This window comes from Podarcis melisellensis (assembly GCF_964234715.1).
Source record: "Podarcis melisellensis genome assembly, chromosome: 10".
Lineage (NCBI taxonomy): Eukaryota > Metazoa > Chordata > Lepidosauria > Squamata > Lacertidae > Podarcis > Podarcis melisellensis.
Window position 1 is genome coordinate 38,253,675 of NC_138542.1, and position 18,651 is coordinate 38,272,325.

At 41.0% G+C, this 18,651-nt stretch overlaps 1 protein-coding gene across 3 annotated transcripts in view; it reads right to left on the reverse strand.

Moving 5' to 3' along the window:
- Positions 1-259: 259 nt before the first annotated feature.
- MGAT4C (MGAT4 family member C) overlaps positions 260-18,651 on the reverse strand; it is a 312,936-nt gene continuing 294,544 nt past the window's right edge. For all 3 annotated transcript variants that reach the window (XM_081926596.1, XM_081926597.1, XM_081926598.1), the window contains 3 exons: positions 7,827-7,979; positions 4,018-4,165; positions 260-1,843 (listed from right to left, as the gene is read on the reverse strand). In XM_081926596.1, coding sequence (XP_081782722.1) covers positions 687-1,843; positions 4,018-4,165; positions 7,827-7,979 — 1,458 coding nt within the window. In that variant the 3' untranslated portion in view covers positions 260-686. The remainder of the gene's footprint in view (positions 1,844-4,017; positions 4,166-7,826; positions 7,980-18,651) is intronic.

Consider the following 18,651-nt stretch of genomic DNA (forward strand, 5'->3'; position numbering starts at 1 on the left):
ATTTCAATGTAATGAATCATGGTAGGACCATACATGGTGACTGAGATCAAGAATAGTTTACAGAACTTGAGGTGAACAGAATGAGCATTACAGATTTATAGCAGAGCATGTATTTTCATTTTAAATAAGTTGCAAAGGGTATCAACACTGTTTTCATACAGTTCTCACAGTAGAGATTACCACCTTCATTAACAGGAGTTCTGTCACCAAAACTTTCTTCAAAACAAAACAAACCACCAACCACTGTACAAACACAAACCACCATTACATTTTTAATTTATATGTGGATACGATGGAGTCAAATTCTTTTGACAATATACTGGCACAGGCCTACAAAACCTTTAAATAATGAAACAGCACTTGCTTTGTTTAGTACATCGGATTTTCCCCCAGAGGGGAGATGAAAACAGAGAAGTGGATTTGGAGCTTGAGAGATGAACAAGAACTTGTTTGCACTTCCTAAAAAAATTCAAACATTCCATCAAACTAGTAGTTGTATATTGCCTGACTGAACTAGTAAAAACTAGATTGCTTTTGTTTGTTTTATGATTTCCCAGATTGACAATGTCTTTAGTAAAAATTGGGTTGGGTGGAGTCATTTAGGGAGTGGCACCATTTTTGGGATTCAAGCGATGGGGCCAGCTTCCCTTATAAGGAAGGGGAAAACCTACTGTGGTACATTTGCCTTATTGACTTGGGCTCTGTGAAGTCCATATGCTAATGCTCCGAATGATCAACCATTCCTTTTGGCTTTTGGTAACAAGTATTCTCATACAGTTAATATCAAAAAGGACTTTGTGCTCCACATTTGTAATTTCAAAGTTTCCATTTTTAAACTCCCCTAGCCGCAAGAAAGTAGTACATTGCCTCCCTTTTTTGCCACCAACAATTTTTTCCCCAACTTCCAGAGCCCCATGATGCAAGATATCATTCTGTCGGTCTTCTGTCCCAGTGACAACTTTAATTCTGCTAATTTTAATAGGTTTTTCAAAGACGATCATATAGAAATCTCCAGTCGAGGGAGCTTTGCCCCAGAAGTACTCGTCGACGCTACTATATGCCTTGCTTGCCTCATAGTTTTCAAATACATTCATGTTAGTGTGCAGGTTGGCAGGTGGGTTATCAGGAAGGTCAAATGAATCCTCTTCAAAGTCATCATCTTTCAATTTATTCTCAGCACCCTTGTAGGATGAATAATATCCCATATGCTGGAAGAGAGATGGTTTGAAACGTATCACATCCTTTTGAGCCAACAGCCCACGGAAATGTATCAGCAGCCAGTCACAAGGCATTTCCTGGTAGAACATCAGCAGGAAATGAGCCAGGCGAGGGAGATCATGGGAATGGTACAGCTTCCCAATGTAACCCAACTTTGAAAATTCTAACGTCACCCAGTATGTTCCTTCTCGTGAGGTTATGACTTTCTTAACAACAGTCAAGAAGTTTTTTGCGCACCGAACATCATCTTCTAGCATCACGTAATAATCAGAAAGGTTAGCACAAAAGTTAAGCAGGAAAGCATAATCTACGTTTTGCTTGGAACGAAATTTCACTCGGTCCTCTGGGTCATTATAATTTCTCTTAAGGCCATCCAATACAGGATAGTATTCTTCAGGCGTATGGATCACCATTAATCTCCCAGCAATTACATGATGGGCAAATTTCTGTGAAATATCCTGAACCATCCCATCACACCAGGATGAATCAAACTCTGCCAGGTGGACCACTACTGCAATTTCCTTCAGCTCTTCATAACTTGACTGCTCAAAGATGGACTTGATTGTCTCCAGCAAATAATTCCCCTTTTTCCTTTTGACAGAGGACAGTCCAATGGTAAGATACCCTGAAAAGGAGAAGCAAATAATAATAATAATAATAATAATAATAATAATAATAATAATAATAAATAGAGACTAAAAATATTGTCAGAACATGGGAACATAAAAAAGAGCCTACTGGATCAGGCCGATAGCCCATCTAGTCAGCATCTAGGCCCACCAGCTGCCTGTGGGAAACCTACAAGCAGGCCCCAAGCACAACAGCACCCTCTTCTCTTATGGTTTCCAGCAGCTGGTATTCAGAATCATTACTTCCTCCAGCTGTGGAGACAGAGCATAGCCACCATGACTGGTCTCACCTTTTATCTCTACAAGATAAAAGCAGAGTCGCTGTTTTATTCAAAATAAGTTACCTGAATCACAAAGGCCATAGGAAATATATGACCAGCAGGCCTTTTGCCTTTCCCCCTTTTAGATAGCAGATCCTACCCCAATATCACATCATAAATGGCTTTTGAAACTACCTAGTTTTGTGTGTCTGGTGGGTGGGTAGGAGAGATATTTTTTTACAAAGTAAAAGGTCTCCTGAATGCATATAATTGTGAAGATTTTTTGATTGCTTTAAGGATAATATATATTGGCTAATCTTGATACCTTTTCTCCAGAAAGATGTATTGGGAGCACATAGAGGCTATTGCATTAAACATCAGTTGTTAACTGCAGGAAGTAGTGTGAGATGTGAACTAAAAAAGCCAGGAGGCATGTGTACAAAGATGCTGGCAGGAAAACAATATATTTACAATATTAATGCTATACACTCTGTTTGGGGAATGGGAATTTTAAAGTTATGGCTCACAAACTGTTTACAATTCCATCCATTAGGGAATAAATGGCAAATTAATGTCTCCCCTCCCGCTTTTGTACTTAAAAAGGAAATAAAGCAAGGACTCTGATCCAGTCATACTCATGCATTTTAAATTGTATTGGTGTCAGAGGGAGAATTAAGCTGTTTAACTCAATGTTCCTGAAATATACTGAACCATAGATAGATCATGCTTAAAAAATAGATTTTGGGTTGGTCAGAGAAAATTGGATAACAACATGTTGGTATCTTGAATTCAGACAACAAACATTCATCCAAAGCATGGAAATTGATCCATATTCATTTTGTATGGGTATTCAAAGAATCAAAAAACAGGCATTTTCTGAAACAACATGTGAACGAAAACACAGCTATCCTTTAAAATTGTGCTGCTCTGAATTTTGCAATGCAGTTCTCACACCATGTAGTGTGTACAAAAATGCAAATACAATGGTAAAGTGTGCATATAGATACATATATTAGTGACAATAATGTACAAAAATGAATCACATTAGGGAAAAGTTGCTTTGCAAAAATGTGTATATTATGGAAAAATGCATATAAAATGTACATAGTAAGAGAAATTCACATCAAAAAAATGTTGAATTAATTTGTCACGAGGTGTTTAAAAATAAATAAATCACAAACTGGTGTAGACATGTGGAGAACTGACCTAAAGGAAAAATGAGAAACTGAAATTGACATATTTGCTCATCACTAATGCCACCTAAGCATGGGACGCGGGTGGCGCTGTGGGTAAAACCTTAGCGCGTAGGACTTGCCGATCGCATGGTCGGTGGTTCGAATCTCCGTGGTGGGGTGCGCTCCCGTCATTCGGTCCCAGCGCCTGCTAACCTAGCAGTTCGAAAGCACCTCCGGGTCCAAGTAGATAAATAGGGACCGCTTACCAGCGGGAAGGTAAACGGCATTCCATGTGCTGCACTGGCTCGCCAGATGCAGCTTGTCATGCTGGCCACGTGACCTGGAAGTGTCTGCGGACAGCGCTGGCTCCCGGCCTATAGAGTGAGATGAGCGCACAACCCTAGAGTCTGGCAAGACTGGCCCGTACGGGCAGTGGTACCTTTACCTTTACTTTTTAATGCTACCTAAGTATCAATCCTATGCCCTTCCTAAACCTGTGCCACAACTTAGGGGGTTATGAAGGCCTCTTCCTTTTTGTGTTCATGCACTCTGCATATATGACATACACATTCTGCAGGAAAGTAAAGTTTATCAATTGAATACTGAGTTAAAGCTTCTTTCACCCAACTCTACTAAGCAGCAACATCCAACTTGCAGTTTTTTCTCTGCTTGCTGCAATTAGGTCAGATAAAAATCTTGCTTTACTTAATGAAATCGAAATGTTCAGATACTTACTTTTTCTTAGCAAAGGTGTGCCAGCCAGATAGCGGTATGAAACATTTATTGATCCTGAGAAATTGGACAGATCTTTAAATGTGTGAACGTATCGCTCTGAGTTTAATTGATGTGTGGCTGTTTCTCTGATTAACTGTTTGTCTCCATCCTAGCAGTTGGTAGAGAAACAGAAAAAGCAAGACATTCACAATTCAGAAGCTAGTGTGAGGAATGGGAAGGGGTTTAGGGATGAAAACACATCCTTACAAAGCAAATATATGTAAATTAGTCCCTATTAGCCTGGTTATAAGCATGTGCAGGTGGTTTCAGGTAGAATCAAGCATTATCATTTGCATCAAAAACAGTATACATCCAACTTGATAGGGGATAGAGAAATATATTCAGATATGTGATTCTGAATCTGCACTGTCAATATGTGTATATATTACGTGCTAAACTGGAGGATTAATGTATAGGATGTGGATCAGGAACACAATGTCTGTGTTTGGATAATCATATATTGGTTTATTAAACTGAAATATCAATACATTTTTTTTGTTATTTCAGACACTTTATTCTTTTTTGGCAAAGAATTTGGGAAGGCTTCCAATTAACTACATTTCCCCATTTTTCCCAAATTCAGAAGCAATGATTAACAGCTTCAGAGCAAGTTGGGATGTTCAGTCAACCTCAAAGCAGAGTTTAACATCCTGGCTTGATGAAAAGTTGTTAACTATACTGTCCTCATTTGGATGAAATAGGAAACATTGCTTAATTAGAGGTTGGCTGGCCGGACTAAAACCAAGGAGGAATAAAGGGGCTGTGCTGAATACATAGTCAGAAGGTTAATTTGTATCTCTGATTATCAAGCTGAGATAGAAGATCACCCAAAAGTTAAGAAAATATAACAATTTTTTTTTTGGGGGGGGGAATAGAATTAAATTCCTTTGACAATCAGATAGATAGACAGCTTGTTAAACATTGGTGTTGTTTAACATGCCCGGGGAGATTAATAACTTTCCCATTTTTATTTGAATATAATGATATTATATATTATATATTAGAATTATTTTCCCATGGAACATGAGTTCTGCCCATGAAGTACAGATCCAAATACTCCTTTGAAACAAGAACACAATGTGTTTCCAATAAAACAAATCCAGACTGTATGAAAGGTACTGCTGTACATTTCAGAACTACCTCCCGTGCAAGTGTCTTCTTCAAGACACCTCAAAGCCATGCTTCATCTATGTATGTTGTAGCCATTTCTCTCAAGAGATGTGAAAACCGCTTTGCTGTAGCATCTCAAAGGAGGTTCTGCATTGAAATGTTGATTTTCCTTCTTTTTTCCATGGCAACCTCAATGCACATTTTAGGCAGTGTTGGTTAAGGCAGACTACTAGACACATGGAATGCATTCTGAATAAGGCATGGAAACCCAAAAGCTCTATGTCTCTATTTGTTGTATAATACTATTGAAAAAGCTTTAAAGGTCCTCTTTTTTTTGGAGTGGACAGTGCTGGTTTCAGATTTTACATTGACTTTGGCAGCAGTGTTGCCTCTGCCCACTGAGAACCAGCCCTGCCATTAGGAAGAGAGAAGTGACTGCATTAGCCAGCAGATTTTGGCTGTCATGAAATGGCAGCCAACATTGTTGTTGTTGCTACAGAGAGGGTTATTCTGCCTCAGGTGCCAAAATAACCTAGCTGGCTTTGAATACTATGCTCCATGACTTGGGCACTATATGTTGTTATGTCGCAGGCAGGAACACGCCAACCCTGTGCCCATTGGCTTTTCTCTCCCCCTGGGAATGAATCCATACCACCTCCCAGAGGGAGAGGGCAAGGCATACAGAAAATACTTCTCCTCCACCTCATACTTTTTATTTACTTAGAGAGGGTAGGTGAAAAGGTAGCAACACCAAGGAGTTGGAGCAACAGAAGACTTGAGGTTGAGGGGTCATTCCTGGACAATGTGCCTTGGCAATGACGCAACTGTGCCAATCCCTGACACCATCCCACATATAATCTTCCCTGGCATCCTCATCTTACCATTTTCCCCTTGGATAAGTGAGCATCTTTATCACTGCTCCCACCACCTTGACATGAGTATTCAGAGGGCTAAGGATTTAACTGATCCATGGAATCTGTATAATTCTTTTTCTCATGAATTTGAATTTATGAGAAAGGAAGCTCTCAAAAATGTATGTACTTTCTCATTAGACTTTCCTATTATGAGGGACACATAAAATATATGAGATAGTCCAGGAAGAAGAACAAAAGTGACAAGTTCCAACATCCTAATATATAGGATAAGCTCAGTTGTAACATGAAACCATGGTCTGTTTAGCTAAACTGTGGTTTGTTTTAACATTTGAGCTTTGGTCTACTCACAAACTGGTTTGTTTAGCACTGACAATGCAGGATCTGCAACCACGGTCTGAAGCTAGTTTGCAAATCATAGGTTGTACCATATATATATATTAACAAAAACCACAAAGTGTCTCTAGATCATAGCTTGTCTGAAAGTTCAGATCATAATGTGTGAACTTAACTATGGTGAGTACAAAGCATTACTTCTCATTATGTCTAATCTCAGACACTGAATGAACCATAAAATATCGGAAGAAATAGACAAACACAGCAGAGGCTCAGCAATGAGATGTGCCAAATTTGTTTTGAAAGATACAATGGAGGGAAAACACATTTTATTATAAAGAAGTCAAATAAAGCACAATACATCATGCCATCTGGGAAGTTCACAAAAAGATCTAAAGACAAGCAAAACAGAAACAGCATAAACCACAATAAATAAAAAATCCCAGATATGTATCTGTGGGATTTTGAAGCAATTAGCAAACCAAAGGAGGCATCAGCCAGACTGACAGAAAATATGGTATAAGCCACATCACATCTAATCACAAGTTAGGGGTTGTTAATAAATAAAATCCCGCCTACAATCTTAATGCAGATGGTGCCACAAAAAGAAGCCATATCAAAAAGCTGAGCAGAATACAAAAAATAAAAAGGACCAAATGTTGGGTTCTCTTACTTGGAAATGTCTTGCTGGCTGAAGCCTGAACAGCCATATACAAAAGTGAATCCTTTCTGTGGTGTTTTAATAGCAAGGAATTTTGTAATCAATTGGAAAAACAATTTATTTACTTTGCACAGTTCTTCTAAGTTGGGAGAATCCTCCCTTCAAAGTCATCTTGGGTGGGCAAATGTGGAGGACAAACCACAGCCCATCCATTTCATACTCTCTCTTTTTTGTGGGTTTCCAGAAGCAGCTGGCTAGTTGCCATTGGAAAGAGAATAGATGGACCTTTGGTCAGAGCCAACATGGCCGTTTGTTCTCCCCCCAATAAAAACACAGACACTTAGGAAGTGGCTGAAGGATTCTAAATGACTCCAGCTGAAGACAAACCAGAACTGTATGTTTGCAGCTTCAGCATCCAGTATCCTGAAACCTTCTACCCCTTTCCCCTGGCCAACATTGCTAGAGCTTTGGGTAGATTCCATTTTTTTCTGAACTCAAGATGTGCAGCATGGCTGATGTTCCAGTGCTTCACATTTGCTCTATAAATCATGCAGAAATGAAGAGAAGGCTCCAACAGGCAATGCTATCATTGCTTTCAGACCCATCTCTTCAGCAAATAAGTAATTGTTCACTCTGTCTCACAGCCCACAGACAGTTCAGCAATCCCTTTGGACAAGCTATCACACATTTTATGACTCACGGGAGAGGACAATGCCCACCCTCACATACCTGTATTTGTTTTTGTTATCCAATAGTTTTAAAGGGTAGTTTGTTCCCTACACCAAACTTACCAAGACATAGCTATCTTCAATGTATAAGTTCATGAACAACAAGCAGATGACAAGGACTCCTAGGAAGGAAACTGCAGATCGCTTTCTCAAGCATCTCATTTTGTCCAGATAATTCAGTGTGGATCTCATATGGAGAAAGGCATAGGGCATCTCCTAAGGGAGAAAAACATAGGGAAATTAGGTTTTCTGTAAAGCTCTTGTGGGAAACAATTGGTAAGGTGAAATTTTAAAAACACTACAAAACTTTTGCTCCTCATAATTTCTTACATCTCTTCGTGTCTTTATCAGCTGCTTCATGTCATATATGAAATCATAAACTGAATTTCATAGCCTAATGTTTACAAACATGGAAAAGCTTGACATATGAAGTAATAATAATAGCTTGTGTCTAAAACACTATGCCATCGTTTTTAAAAATGGCTGACATCATACACATTACACAAGGTGGTTTTCAAGAAATGTGCACAATTTACTAGGTGTACAGAGCTTTTGGCCATCCAAGTGTTGTTGAAGTACCATTTGCATCACCCCTGACTATTGGCCATGCTTGTTAGGGCTGATAGGAATTGAATGATATTGCTAAATATCATAAAAGAATGAATGAATTGGACAAGGCTTGGCCAAAAACACTTCAAAATGCCATAAACCATAGCAGCAGAACATGCAATGTAAAGCCTGCGAAAATAGATAGGTTTGTAAAACTTTCTTTAAAATCAGAAGCTAGCTGCATATTTTTTGGAAGGGAATACCACAGGATAGAAGCCACCACTGCGAAGGTCTTACCAGTGGAGGTAACAAAACTGCACACACGTTATTTTCTTGCTCCCTTTGTGAAAGGAAGAACACACAAGGCACAGACATTCCATGTCTGCCTCAGAGTAATAATAACAAAACACTACCAACATTTATGTGACTCCAATCTGAAATTGTTTACGCATCTCTACAAAATTTAGTCAAATTGTATGGGCCTGAACCTAGAGTGTAGTGTTGGGAATTGATCAGTGAATGGTTGAAAGCAGTTAGTTGTGGTTCGAGGACCCGACCCCCACAATGTGAAATGAATACGCAAGGACACATGATATAAGGTTAATGGGCAAGAAAAGGCCACAACTTTATTGATTACAGCAGTGAAAAGGTATTGGCTTAGGCATTGGATGTCTAAAACAAGGGGGTTTATTCACCAGTAGGTGGAGCCTGTTGATGCTAATCCAACTATAGGCTCTCCCCTGATGTCACCGAGGGTCGTGCCATGGCCTCCCGCCAAGCAGGCATCGGACAGAGTATACGACCGCCAAATTCCTTTAATGGAAGGCGCAGGCAATGGCCACACCTAGCCCTTCGACACACCACAACACATTATTCCAATGCCTAACCTACCCACCAATACCACAAAAGTTGTGACGATTACTACGAGGTAGGCGAAAAAACCAAAAAGCCTAATGCCAAATGGAAAAATTCCTACCAGGCCCCCTGGACAACCAGGGCGACCAACCTAAGGTCCATAGCAAGGCCAAGGAACTAAGACCCTGAGCTCAAAGGGAGTGGAGGGTGGGTGACTCGCGGCGAGACGATGGAGAATAATGAGGCCGGGGAGAGGCTGGCGCCGCAGCAAAAGGCTGCTGTAAATGCCCCCTCAGAGGCACCTGGTTGGGTGCCTGCCGAGGGGCGTGGGCGCCAGCCAGGTGAGAGGAGGAGGCAGGGGGCTAACGCCCCCTGCTAGGGGCGGAGCTCGGGCTCCCACCCACAACCACTCCCCTCTCTTCCAGGGAGGAGAGTCTTTAAGAAAACAGTAAGAATGCAAACAAGGCATGGCAAGTACAAATGGCAAGCAACTGAAGCAGAAGTTTTGCCTTAAGGATGTTTATAGCTAGTAACAAAAATGCTAGTTGGTTTCTGCTTTTAAAATTCAGCTTTCATTGAACTATCTTACATGGTTCTACCAGAAATAGGTCACGTTACCCTGCAGCATAGCAGGGTGAGTCCCATAACAAGTTTGAAATTCCATGCGAGAGACCTGAATCTGTTCAGGGTGCTTCCAGATGAGAGATGAAAATTGCAAATGCTTCACTGAGATATCACAGGTGAGTCTTAAAACTGTACTTGGATTTCCCCTGAAAAGGGTAAATCTGAATAAAATTGGGGGAGGGGAATAGGAAACGGCATTCTGATGACAACAATGTTGTGTGGACACTGCAAAAAAGAACCTTGTACACATGAAGAAGAACACCGACCCAGAATTATCACCTATCCAGAGGCCTCATTTATATGTTCATATATAAGTCTTTATCAAGACCTACACAAAGCAGCCTTCAGAAATCTACAGATATTTACAGTGGTACCTCAGGTTAAGTACTTAATTCGTTCCGGAGGTCTGATCTTAACCTTAACTTTAGCTAATGGGGCCTCCCGTTGCCGCCATGCCACCGGAACATGATTTCTGTTCTCATCCTGAAGCAAAGTTCTTAACCTGAAGCACTATTTCTGGGCTAGCGGAGTCTGAAACCTGAAGCGTATGTAACCTGAAGCGTATGTAACCCGAGGTACCACTGTATCGGGAGGTGGGAATGCAGCAAAAGATTTGTTTGGAAGAGTACATCCGAAAAGAAAATTATCAAATACAACTGGAAAGTTCAGGGCTTAAATAAATAAATAAATAAATAAATAAAATGCTCGAGCCAAACCAAGGATGTATTGAAACAGCAATGTCATAGGTGTGGCGCAGCATAATGTTGCATGTGTCAAAAAACTTATTTGTACTTTTATAATCACTAGATGGCAGCATGGATGCATATTATCTTCTTTCCTAGCTCTGTTTGCCCTACTGCTTTTTTCATTAGGTTATCTAAATGCATCACCTGTTTTTCTTTTTAGCACACTTAGAGCCAAATCTGACTTAACACTTTCCCTACATGGAGGAATCCATATGAAAAGTTTATATCAGAATCCCAAACCCACATGGATCTTTTTCTTTTTATTTGCTGTTGTTGAGGAGGAAAACCTGAAAGAATAAGATGAAAACTGTCTTGTTTCTGCTCCTAAAGTCATGCGTCCCATATCAAGTAATGAGATGACTATGTATTAAACAGAAAAGTGAAACATGGGATAATTAACATTTCCTTTGAATTTTCTGGGGGTTTTTTATTAAAAAAATAAATCACAAATTGCAACCAGGCAGAAAGCACAGGCAAAGAAAAGAAAAAGCCTCAGAGTAGAGGAAGGGTGTGTGGGTTGAGAAAAATGGAAATGTTAATTTGCTCCCGCACTTGGGAATAAAGGGACAAAGACAATGAGAATGAGTTAAACTAAGGAACACAAGTTAATTTATTAATTTGGGCTGCAATGCTAAAGCTGTCCAAAGATGAAGAACAGTTTGATGTGGCCTAAGTGCATGTCTGGAAACATAATTTTGCTGTTAAGTTCATGCCAAAAGACAAATAAGCGCAAGGCAACCCCAGCCAGTTTCAAAATAACATGCACAATTAGAATGTCTCCTGGTGTTCTTGGCTTGGCCTTCTATTTTAAAAAGACTTGGCTGGTAAAGAGTTAGAGCTGGAAAACATAAACTCTACATGGCACTGACATGCACTATTTCCCCTCCTCTATGTGTTGCTCTGGATTGTATATCTTTACAATTTATGGCTCAGTTGTTGCTCTGCCTTGCTGACACACTGGTGGTATTTAGGGGTTGACCATGTCAAAGCCCCATCCTCATCACTCCAGTAAGAGAGCATCTTTTCTGCTGGTTCTTCAGTACTTCAGCAGTACTCAGCCACATCAGCAGTCTGGATTCCTTCAAAGCTCCTACATTAACAGTTCCTTTTTGTCACATACAGTGGTACCTCTCAAGACGAATGCCTCGTAAGACGAAAAACTCACAAGACGAAAGAGTTTTTCGTTTTTCGAGTTGCTTCGCAAGATGAATTTCCCTATGGGCTTGCTTTGCAAGACGAAAACGTCTTGCGAGTTTGTTTCCTTTTTCTTAAAACCGTTAATACCAGGGTGCATCCGTGCTTCACAAGAGGAAGAAACTCGCAGAACGAATTAATTTCGTCTTGCGAGGTACCACTGTATTTAGGACCATTAGTGTAGCTCTCTGTCGTTTTATCCAGAATTAAAGGAAATGTGGCTATTCAAGGGAAATGTAGAGGGTTTTTTTTGGGGGGGGGTGTTCCCCAATGGAAACAGGGCCCGAGTATTCAATCTCTTCCTACTTGTTCTCCACATTAAACACAGTGGCATTCAAAGATGGGGTTGCCCATGATGTTGTCATGGAAACATTGCTTTCTTGTGGTGCCATGTGTGAGGTGTGTTTGTTTTTTATCCGTGGAGAGCAGACCTGAAGGGAGTCCTTGTTGGACGCAGTCAGACCCACCCGTTAGGAGGGAGCCCACCACAGGCCTGCCCACCCTTGACCCAATGGTGCAGGCAGGCTAAATTCAAGATATCCAACTGGAGCAAATGGGCTGTGGCGTCTTCCTATGGCAGGGGTTCCTGTCTGTTCCGGCTGCTATGGCTTTGGGCTGGCTTGGTCCCTCAAGGCCGCTCTTAGTGGTAATTTGCCATGCACCACATGCAGCTGATGGTGGGGCTGAATCCAACAGTGGGCAGGGTGAAAGCAGGGATGCAGTGTGGGGGCTTCCATAGGGGCCATAGTCCTGGGCATGAATTTTTGAAGGGGTGTGAAGCAGGCAGCCCCACACAGTGCCCCCAACATTGTCCAGCATTCATTTCCCAGGCATTGGAGGAACCAATGCTCACAAAGAGGGACACCAGGATGGGCCATGCTGGTAGTGCAGGCATGGGGGGGCAGGACGGATCACACCCGCCAAGTACAGCATCAGCTGGCCGGTCTCCTGCCTGCACGACAAGAGCAGCAGCAGTGCTAGGGGCTGCAGGATCCAAGACAGTGGCTCTGTGGGCAGCAGCAGTGCTGCTGCTATAGAGCCAGTCACACAGCCCCATCTATTTATCTATATCTATCATCTATCTATATCTATCTATCTATCTATCTATCTATCTATCTATCTATCTATCTATCTATCTATCATCTATCTATCATCTATCATCTATCATCTATCTATCTATCTATCTATCTATCTATCTATCTATCTATCTATCTTTCATCTATCTATATCATCTATCTATCTATCTATCTATCTATCTATCTATCATCTATCTATCTATCATCTATCTATCATCTATCTATATCTATCTATCTATCATCTATCTATCTATGTAAATCTATCATCTATCTATCTATCTATCTATCTATCTATCTATCTATCTATCATCTATCATCTATCTATCTATCTATCTATCATCTATCTATCATCTATCATCTATCTATCTATCATCTATCATCTTTTTTTTGGGGGGGTGAACAAATTCCTATGCCTCACAAATAACCCAGAGATGCTTTTTAAAATAAAATAACACATTCTACTCATGTAAAAACACCAGGCAGGCCCCACAAATAACCCAGAGATGCATTTTAAATAAAAGGACATATTCTTCTCATGTAAGAACATGCTGATTCCCAGACCATCCATGGCTGGATTGAGAAGGCAACTGGGCCGCAATCGGCCCACAGGCCTTAGGTTGCCTACCCCTGTCTTAGAGGCACTACCAGGAGACAGCCCAATGCAGCCCAGTTCAGTGCCCTCAGCCACTGCTTTGCCTCCTCTGCTCTCAGTGGCATTGTGCTTCTGGATTCCAGTCGGAGGAGAGCATCACTCTTGATTTTTGAGGAGGCCTGCAGCGAGCAGTGAGGGCTGGAATGCTGTGGCTGGCTCCTTCACTCTCTGCCCTCTGCCCCCCCCCCCCAGTGTGTGTGCACCCTCTGTTCAGAGGAAACAGGTATTTGGTGGGGGGGAGGAATCAAAGACATTGCTTTCCCTATCCCTTGCTGCTTCTGTCATTTCCCCCACATCCACCGCATTCTAATTCCTATGTTAATCACATGGGCTACCCCAGCCAACCAATGATCAAATAGCGAATGAGATGGGGTTACATTGAGTCCATTGAGAGTAAGAGCACTAGTAGCTGAAGCCATCAATCTCATCCGTTATTTCAGTCAAGTGGGTATCACACCGTAACTGAAGGCCATCACAAAGCTATATGGTCAGTTGTATTTGCCTGCATAACAACGCCCCTGAAGACAAACAACGCCAACTGAGAAAGAAACTGAGAAGATGCTGGAACTATGCTGCAAACACTGTCACAGACACTGTGGGAAATTGTCAGAAGGGTGTGGGGTTTTTGATGCAGCTCAACATTTGTACAAAATAAAATAATTAGTTTTGCCTTAGCCCTGCTTAATTGCCAGCATCAAAAATCCTAGCACTGCAGTCCTAAGCATACTAATTTGGAAGTAACATTTTGCATTGATGGAAATTGCTCTGAGGTAAACACGGTTAGGATTGGGCTGTAAAACAAATATTGAGCATCATTTAGCTTTAATAAATGCTTATCAAAAGCAAGTGACATGTTCCACTTACAGAATCATTCAGAGACTGTTGCAAGACTTGTGAACTTGCTTACAGTACTTTGCAAATGCTTCTTCCTGAAATAGTATCAACCTATTGCACTTGTCAGCAGCTATGGTTGCCTTCCTTTGTGCTTGGCCAATTTATGTTTCTTCTTTTGCTCTTAAAAGACTGCACACGATGCCCTCAGGGTTATGTACTATCTCACCTTCACCAACTGACAAATCCAGACAGTGGGAGGATGCTTAAAAATACCCACCTGAGCAACACAATCCTTTACAAGGATAATAGGAAATGTATGTGACGGTGTTCAATATTGTGCCATAGTTTTTCCACAATACATGCATTTACAAATATAGGACCTAATTTTTCAGCTATTGTTGGCATTGAACTGGAAATTAAGACGAATTAAACTGTGGTCCATGGTCACATGTAGACTTCCAGTAAAATTACTCTTTGTCCTATGGAGAAAGCTTGATAATATTTATCAGCAAGGAGCAGAACATTTTTTACCAATATACAACAGACTGGAAAATGTCATCAAGTGGCGAAGAAGAAACGTATTGTGGGAATAATGCCAGAAAATGTAGGGATGAGTGGATTATTTCTGCCCCCAAATAGAAGCAGCACGAGGAGTTTCTTCTGTTAATGGAAGAAGCATTAAAAAGTGGACTCGGCAGACACCTTCCTAAAGTCCACATTCTCATTTACTTCAAAGTTCTCTACCCATTTTGAAATGTAATCTTTATTTGCAGACACCACTACACTTTGTCACTCTTTTAATTGCCTTTGCGCACATCTTTCATCTGACATTTTAATTGATTTGCCTTTCATTGATTGTCATGTGCATATGTCATCTTCTATTCCATCCTTATTTTAAGGGCACGGAGCATTTATAAAATCACCCCTAAGGAATGAGTCATGCCAAAAATGAATGATCACAACACCTGTCAACACTTCCCATAAATTAGCTTTAAAATTGCTCTACAACCTTTTCAAGAGCTAGCACTCAAATCCTGTGCTGGATGGGACCGCCACTTAACCCAGTTTTCCCATTACTGCAGACTATAGTTCCACTTCACTTACTTCAAACCTTTATTAGGCATTATGGAAATAAAACCTTAAAAGAGAAAATAACATATAAAAGCCTTGAAATATATATAAAAAAGGCAGCAGTTTGCTAAGTACATATATATATATACATATAGAGTCAGTGGTTTTCCTTGTTAACCTGCTCCTTGGAGGACTGCTGCCAAAAACTCGGCTACCCCCGCCGTTACCCTTTGGTCAACGTCGGATAGGTAGAATCCCACACATTCACCTTGCTGCGGTTCCAGACCACCCAAAAGAGGGGACAGCACGCGTTGACGGAGCGTACTGTACAATGGGCAATGAAGGAGAATATGCTCTACAGTGTCCGGGACATTCATAGAGCATCTGCAGAGTCTCTTGTTTCTAGGAATGTTTTGATATCTTCCCCTGACAAATGCTGAGGGAAAAACATTCAAGCGGGCCAGCATAAAAGCCCTACGTTGGGCTGGGATTATTAGTTTAGTGACGTAATTGGCTCTGCTATCTAAGATATTTAATTCATAGAATATGGGGGAGCAAATTTTGTTTACAGCTGCCATAATATTTTGTCTCTCGACATCCTTTAGTCTAGTTAGGATATTATGGGAAATATATTGCTCATTAGAATTGTACAGGGACTCCAGCTCGACGCCTAAAGATTCAATCTTTTTTTCGAGGTGCTGATACCATCTTGATTTATAGGAGTCTTTGAGCAAATCAGCGAGCAGACTTGATGGAGGGCAGCGGAAGTGGCAGCGTAACCAATACTTTATTGAGGTGGACCATGCCCAATATTCCATTGTGTGTATGCCTATTTCTGCACACATTGTTTCATATTTGATCATAGCTGGGAGTCCAAGAATACGTCTCAGAAAGCTAGAGTGAATCTTTTTTAAATCATTGTTATATGCTTGGACCCATAGCGGGATTCCATAGAATATCTGGGATTGCACTTTTGTTTGAAATATCTGGTTTGCCGCAGGAATAAATTGATTACCTTTCTGATAATGAAAACGGGCAACTGCTGATGAGATGCACTTTGCCTGTTTTATGGCATTTGTGCGATGGGTTGCCCACCCTAAATTGCTCTGGAATAAGATTCCCAGATACCTATAGATTTTCACTTGTTGGATTTCTTGCCCTCTTATTTTCCATTTCTCTAATTTCCAACCATTCGAGAAGACCAAAATTTTTGTCTTCTCATAGTTTATAGAGAGTTTGTTACATTCGCAATAGAGGATCAGTGAAGATATAAGACGTTTTAGACCCAAGCTCGTTAAGGATAGTAGGACAGCATCGTCTGCGTATAGTAAGAGAGGAACTGGTTTCTGATTAAGTTTAGGGGCATGTGATTCTATTTTTTGAAGGTAATCTGGCAAGTCTGATAAAAATAAATTAAATAGAAAGTTCCAGGCATGGAACTCTCCTTCAAAGAAAGAACAAAAATGTAGGATCCCAAACTCTGAGTGCATGCCACAAGGTGAGGTTACTGCCGTCGGTGGCAGGATCCACATGGGCAGCAGATCGAGCCTCCAGTAAATGTTTCACCTGCTGCTTCTGCAGCTGTCAGATGAGCTTACTTACTTCTTGGCATGCCCCTCATGCCACTTCTACAGCAGCCTTGTGAGGTAACGCTCCACTTTGCAAAGGCAAACCTCACACCAGACATGCAACGGTGTGTCAAGGAGCGTTACGCCTGCTTTCCCTGACCTTTTGCCTTCTTGGCTAGAAAACAGAGTCCCCCCCCCCCCGACCTTTGGTCCTCTTACAATTTGTTTGTTAGACATATCACTTAGCTGGAGCATGACGGGGGGACACAGAAGTATCGGGGAAAACATTTGAGGGAAGCACCTGCTGACTCGTGTATTTGCTAATGCTGGAAATGTGCGTAGATGGAAATATGTTAAGCTCAGGGTGATTTCACTACAGTTTCCAATTGTTGACTTCTGCTAATAAAAGGAGCCTCTGCAGAGCTAGCCGGCAGCTTGCTTGTAGCACGCTTGCCAGCATGCTTCTGCACAGCTCACCTGCATTCTACCTCCTGTCCTCTCCGTTATTCCTACACAGCCTCTTGGTGAATAGGAGGTGCTACTGGTCTCTTCCCACTCTTGTTCCTGATGTAGATCTTCACTCACACCTTCTTCCCAGGGGAGGTCAGGGCAGAGAACACCTTTCTTTTTTGTTCACCACATGTGCCATAATATTGGGCCAGCCCTGATCATTGTAGCTGTAGTGATTCATTCTAGCAGCTTCACATATTTATTTCTCTATAGTAAAGCTAAATTAAGCTGACATTTGGGGCAATGAAATCCATTTTACAGTTATGCACTCCCTGCCCTTGCAGAAACCAAGCCAATCCTATTGTACTCCATCTGATTGCACAAGAGATGATCCAGTGTCATCTGTTCAACCAATATACTTAATAGTTATCAGTTTAATGATTCCAGGGTAGAACCTATTATTTTTAAACAGACATCACCAAGATAAATTTGGTATGCATTACATCCATACAGAATTGAATATATTCCACATTAAACAAGTGTGCAAGAGAGTCAGCACTTTGAAAGCGATTTATATTCTATTATGTTGCTTTGAGTCCATGGAAACTCACTGCCAATTGGTTTTTCTTTGGAGAATAAACTAATTTTTAAATCTATGTATTAACCTAGAGCCAATTCTATGTGCATCATTTTCTATCCACCCCTCCCCTTTTCTTTTTGGAATGAATTCCTTTATTGATCAGGAAGCTTCTGTCGGGGTGTTCAATAAAAGGTCTTAATGAAAAACTTATTTTAGAAAAAGATTAATAATATAGCCAGTGGAAACCAATTTCTTCATGTTTAATCCCCTAATCTATTTTACATTATTTCCCAAGAGAGCCCTGTACTTCATGGATACATGGTGCAAAGAATCAATTGTGCTGGAAAAAGCACATGGAACATAGTTAGATCTTTCAAAACCCACCAAGTTTCTACAAAAAAATACTTCTAAAATACTTTGAACCAAGGGCCATTTGGGTGCTACATAACTGTGGTGCTTTTTCATGTTGTTGCATGAAGGACATTTCCTCCCACACTCTCCCAGTGTGCTTTCTGGCGACTTCTCTGCATAGAAGGGAGTTGGAAAACCCTGGAGCATTCATGTGTATTTAGATGGATCAAGGGCTACAAAAACAAGCTGGCCTGAGACAGCTCTTACACATGCGTCTTCAGAGTGTTCTGGAGCTGCCACCAGTTGCACAATTGGACAATGTGTGATTGGCAGCAGCC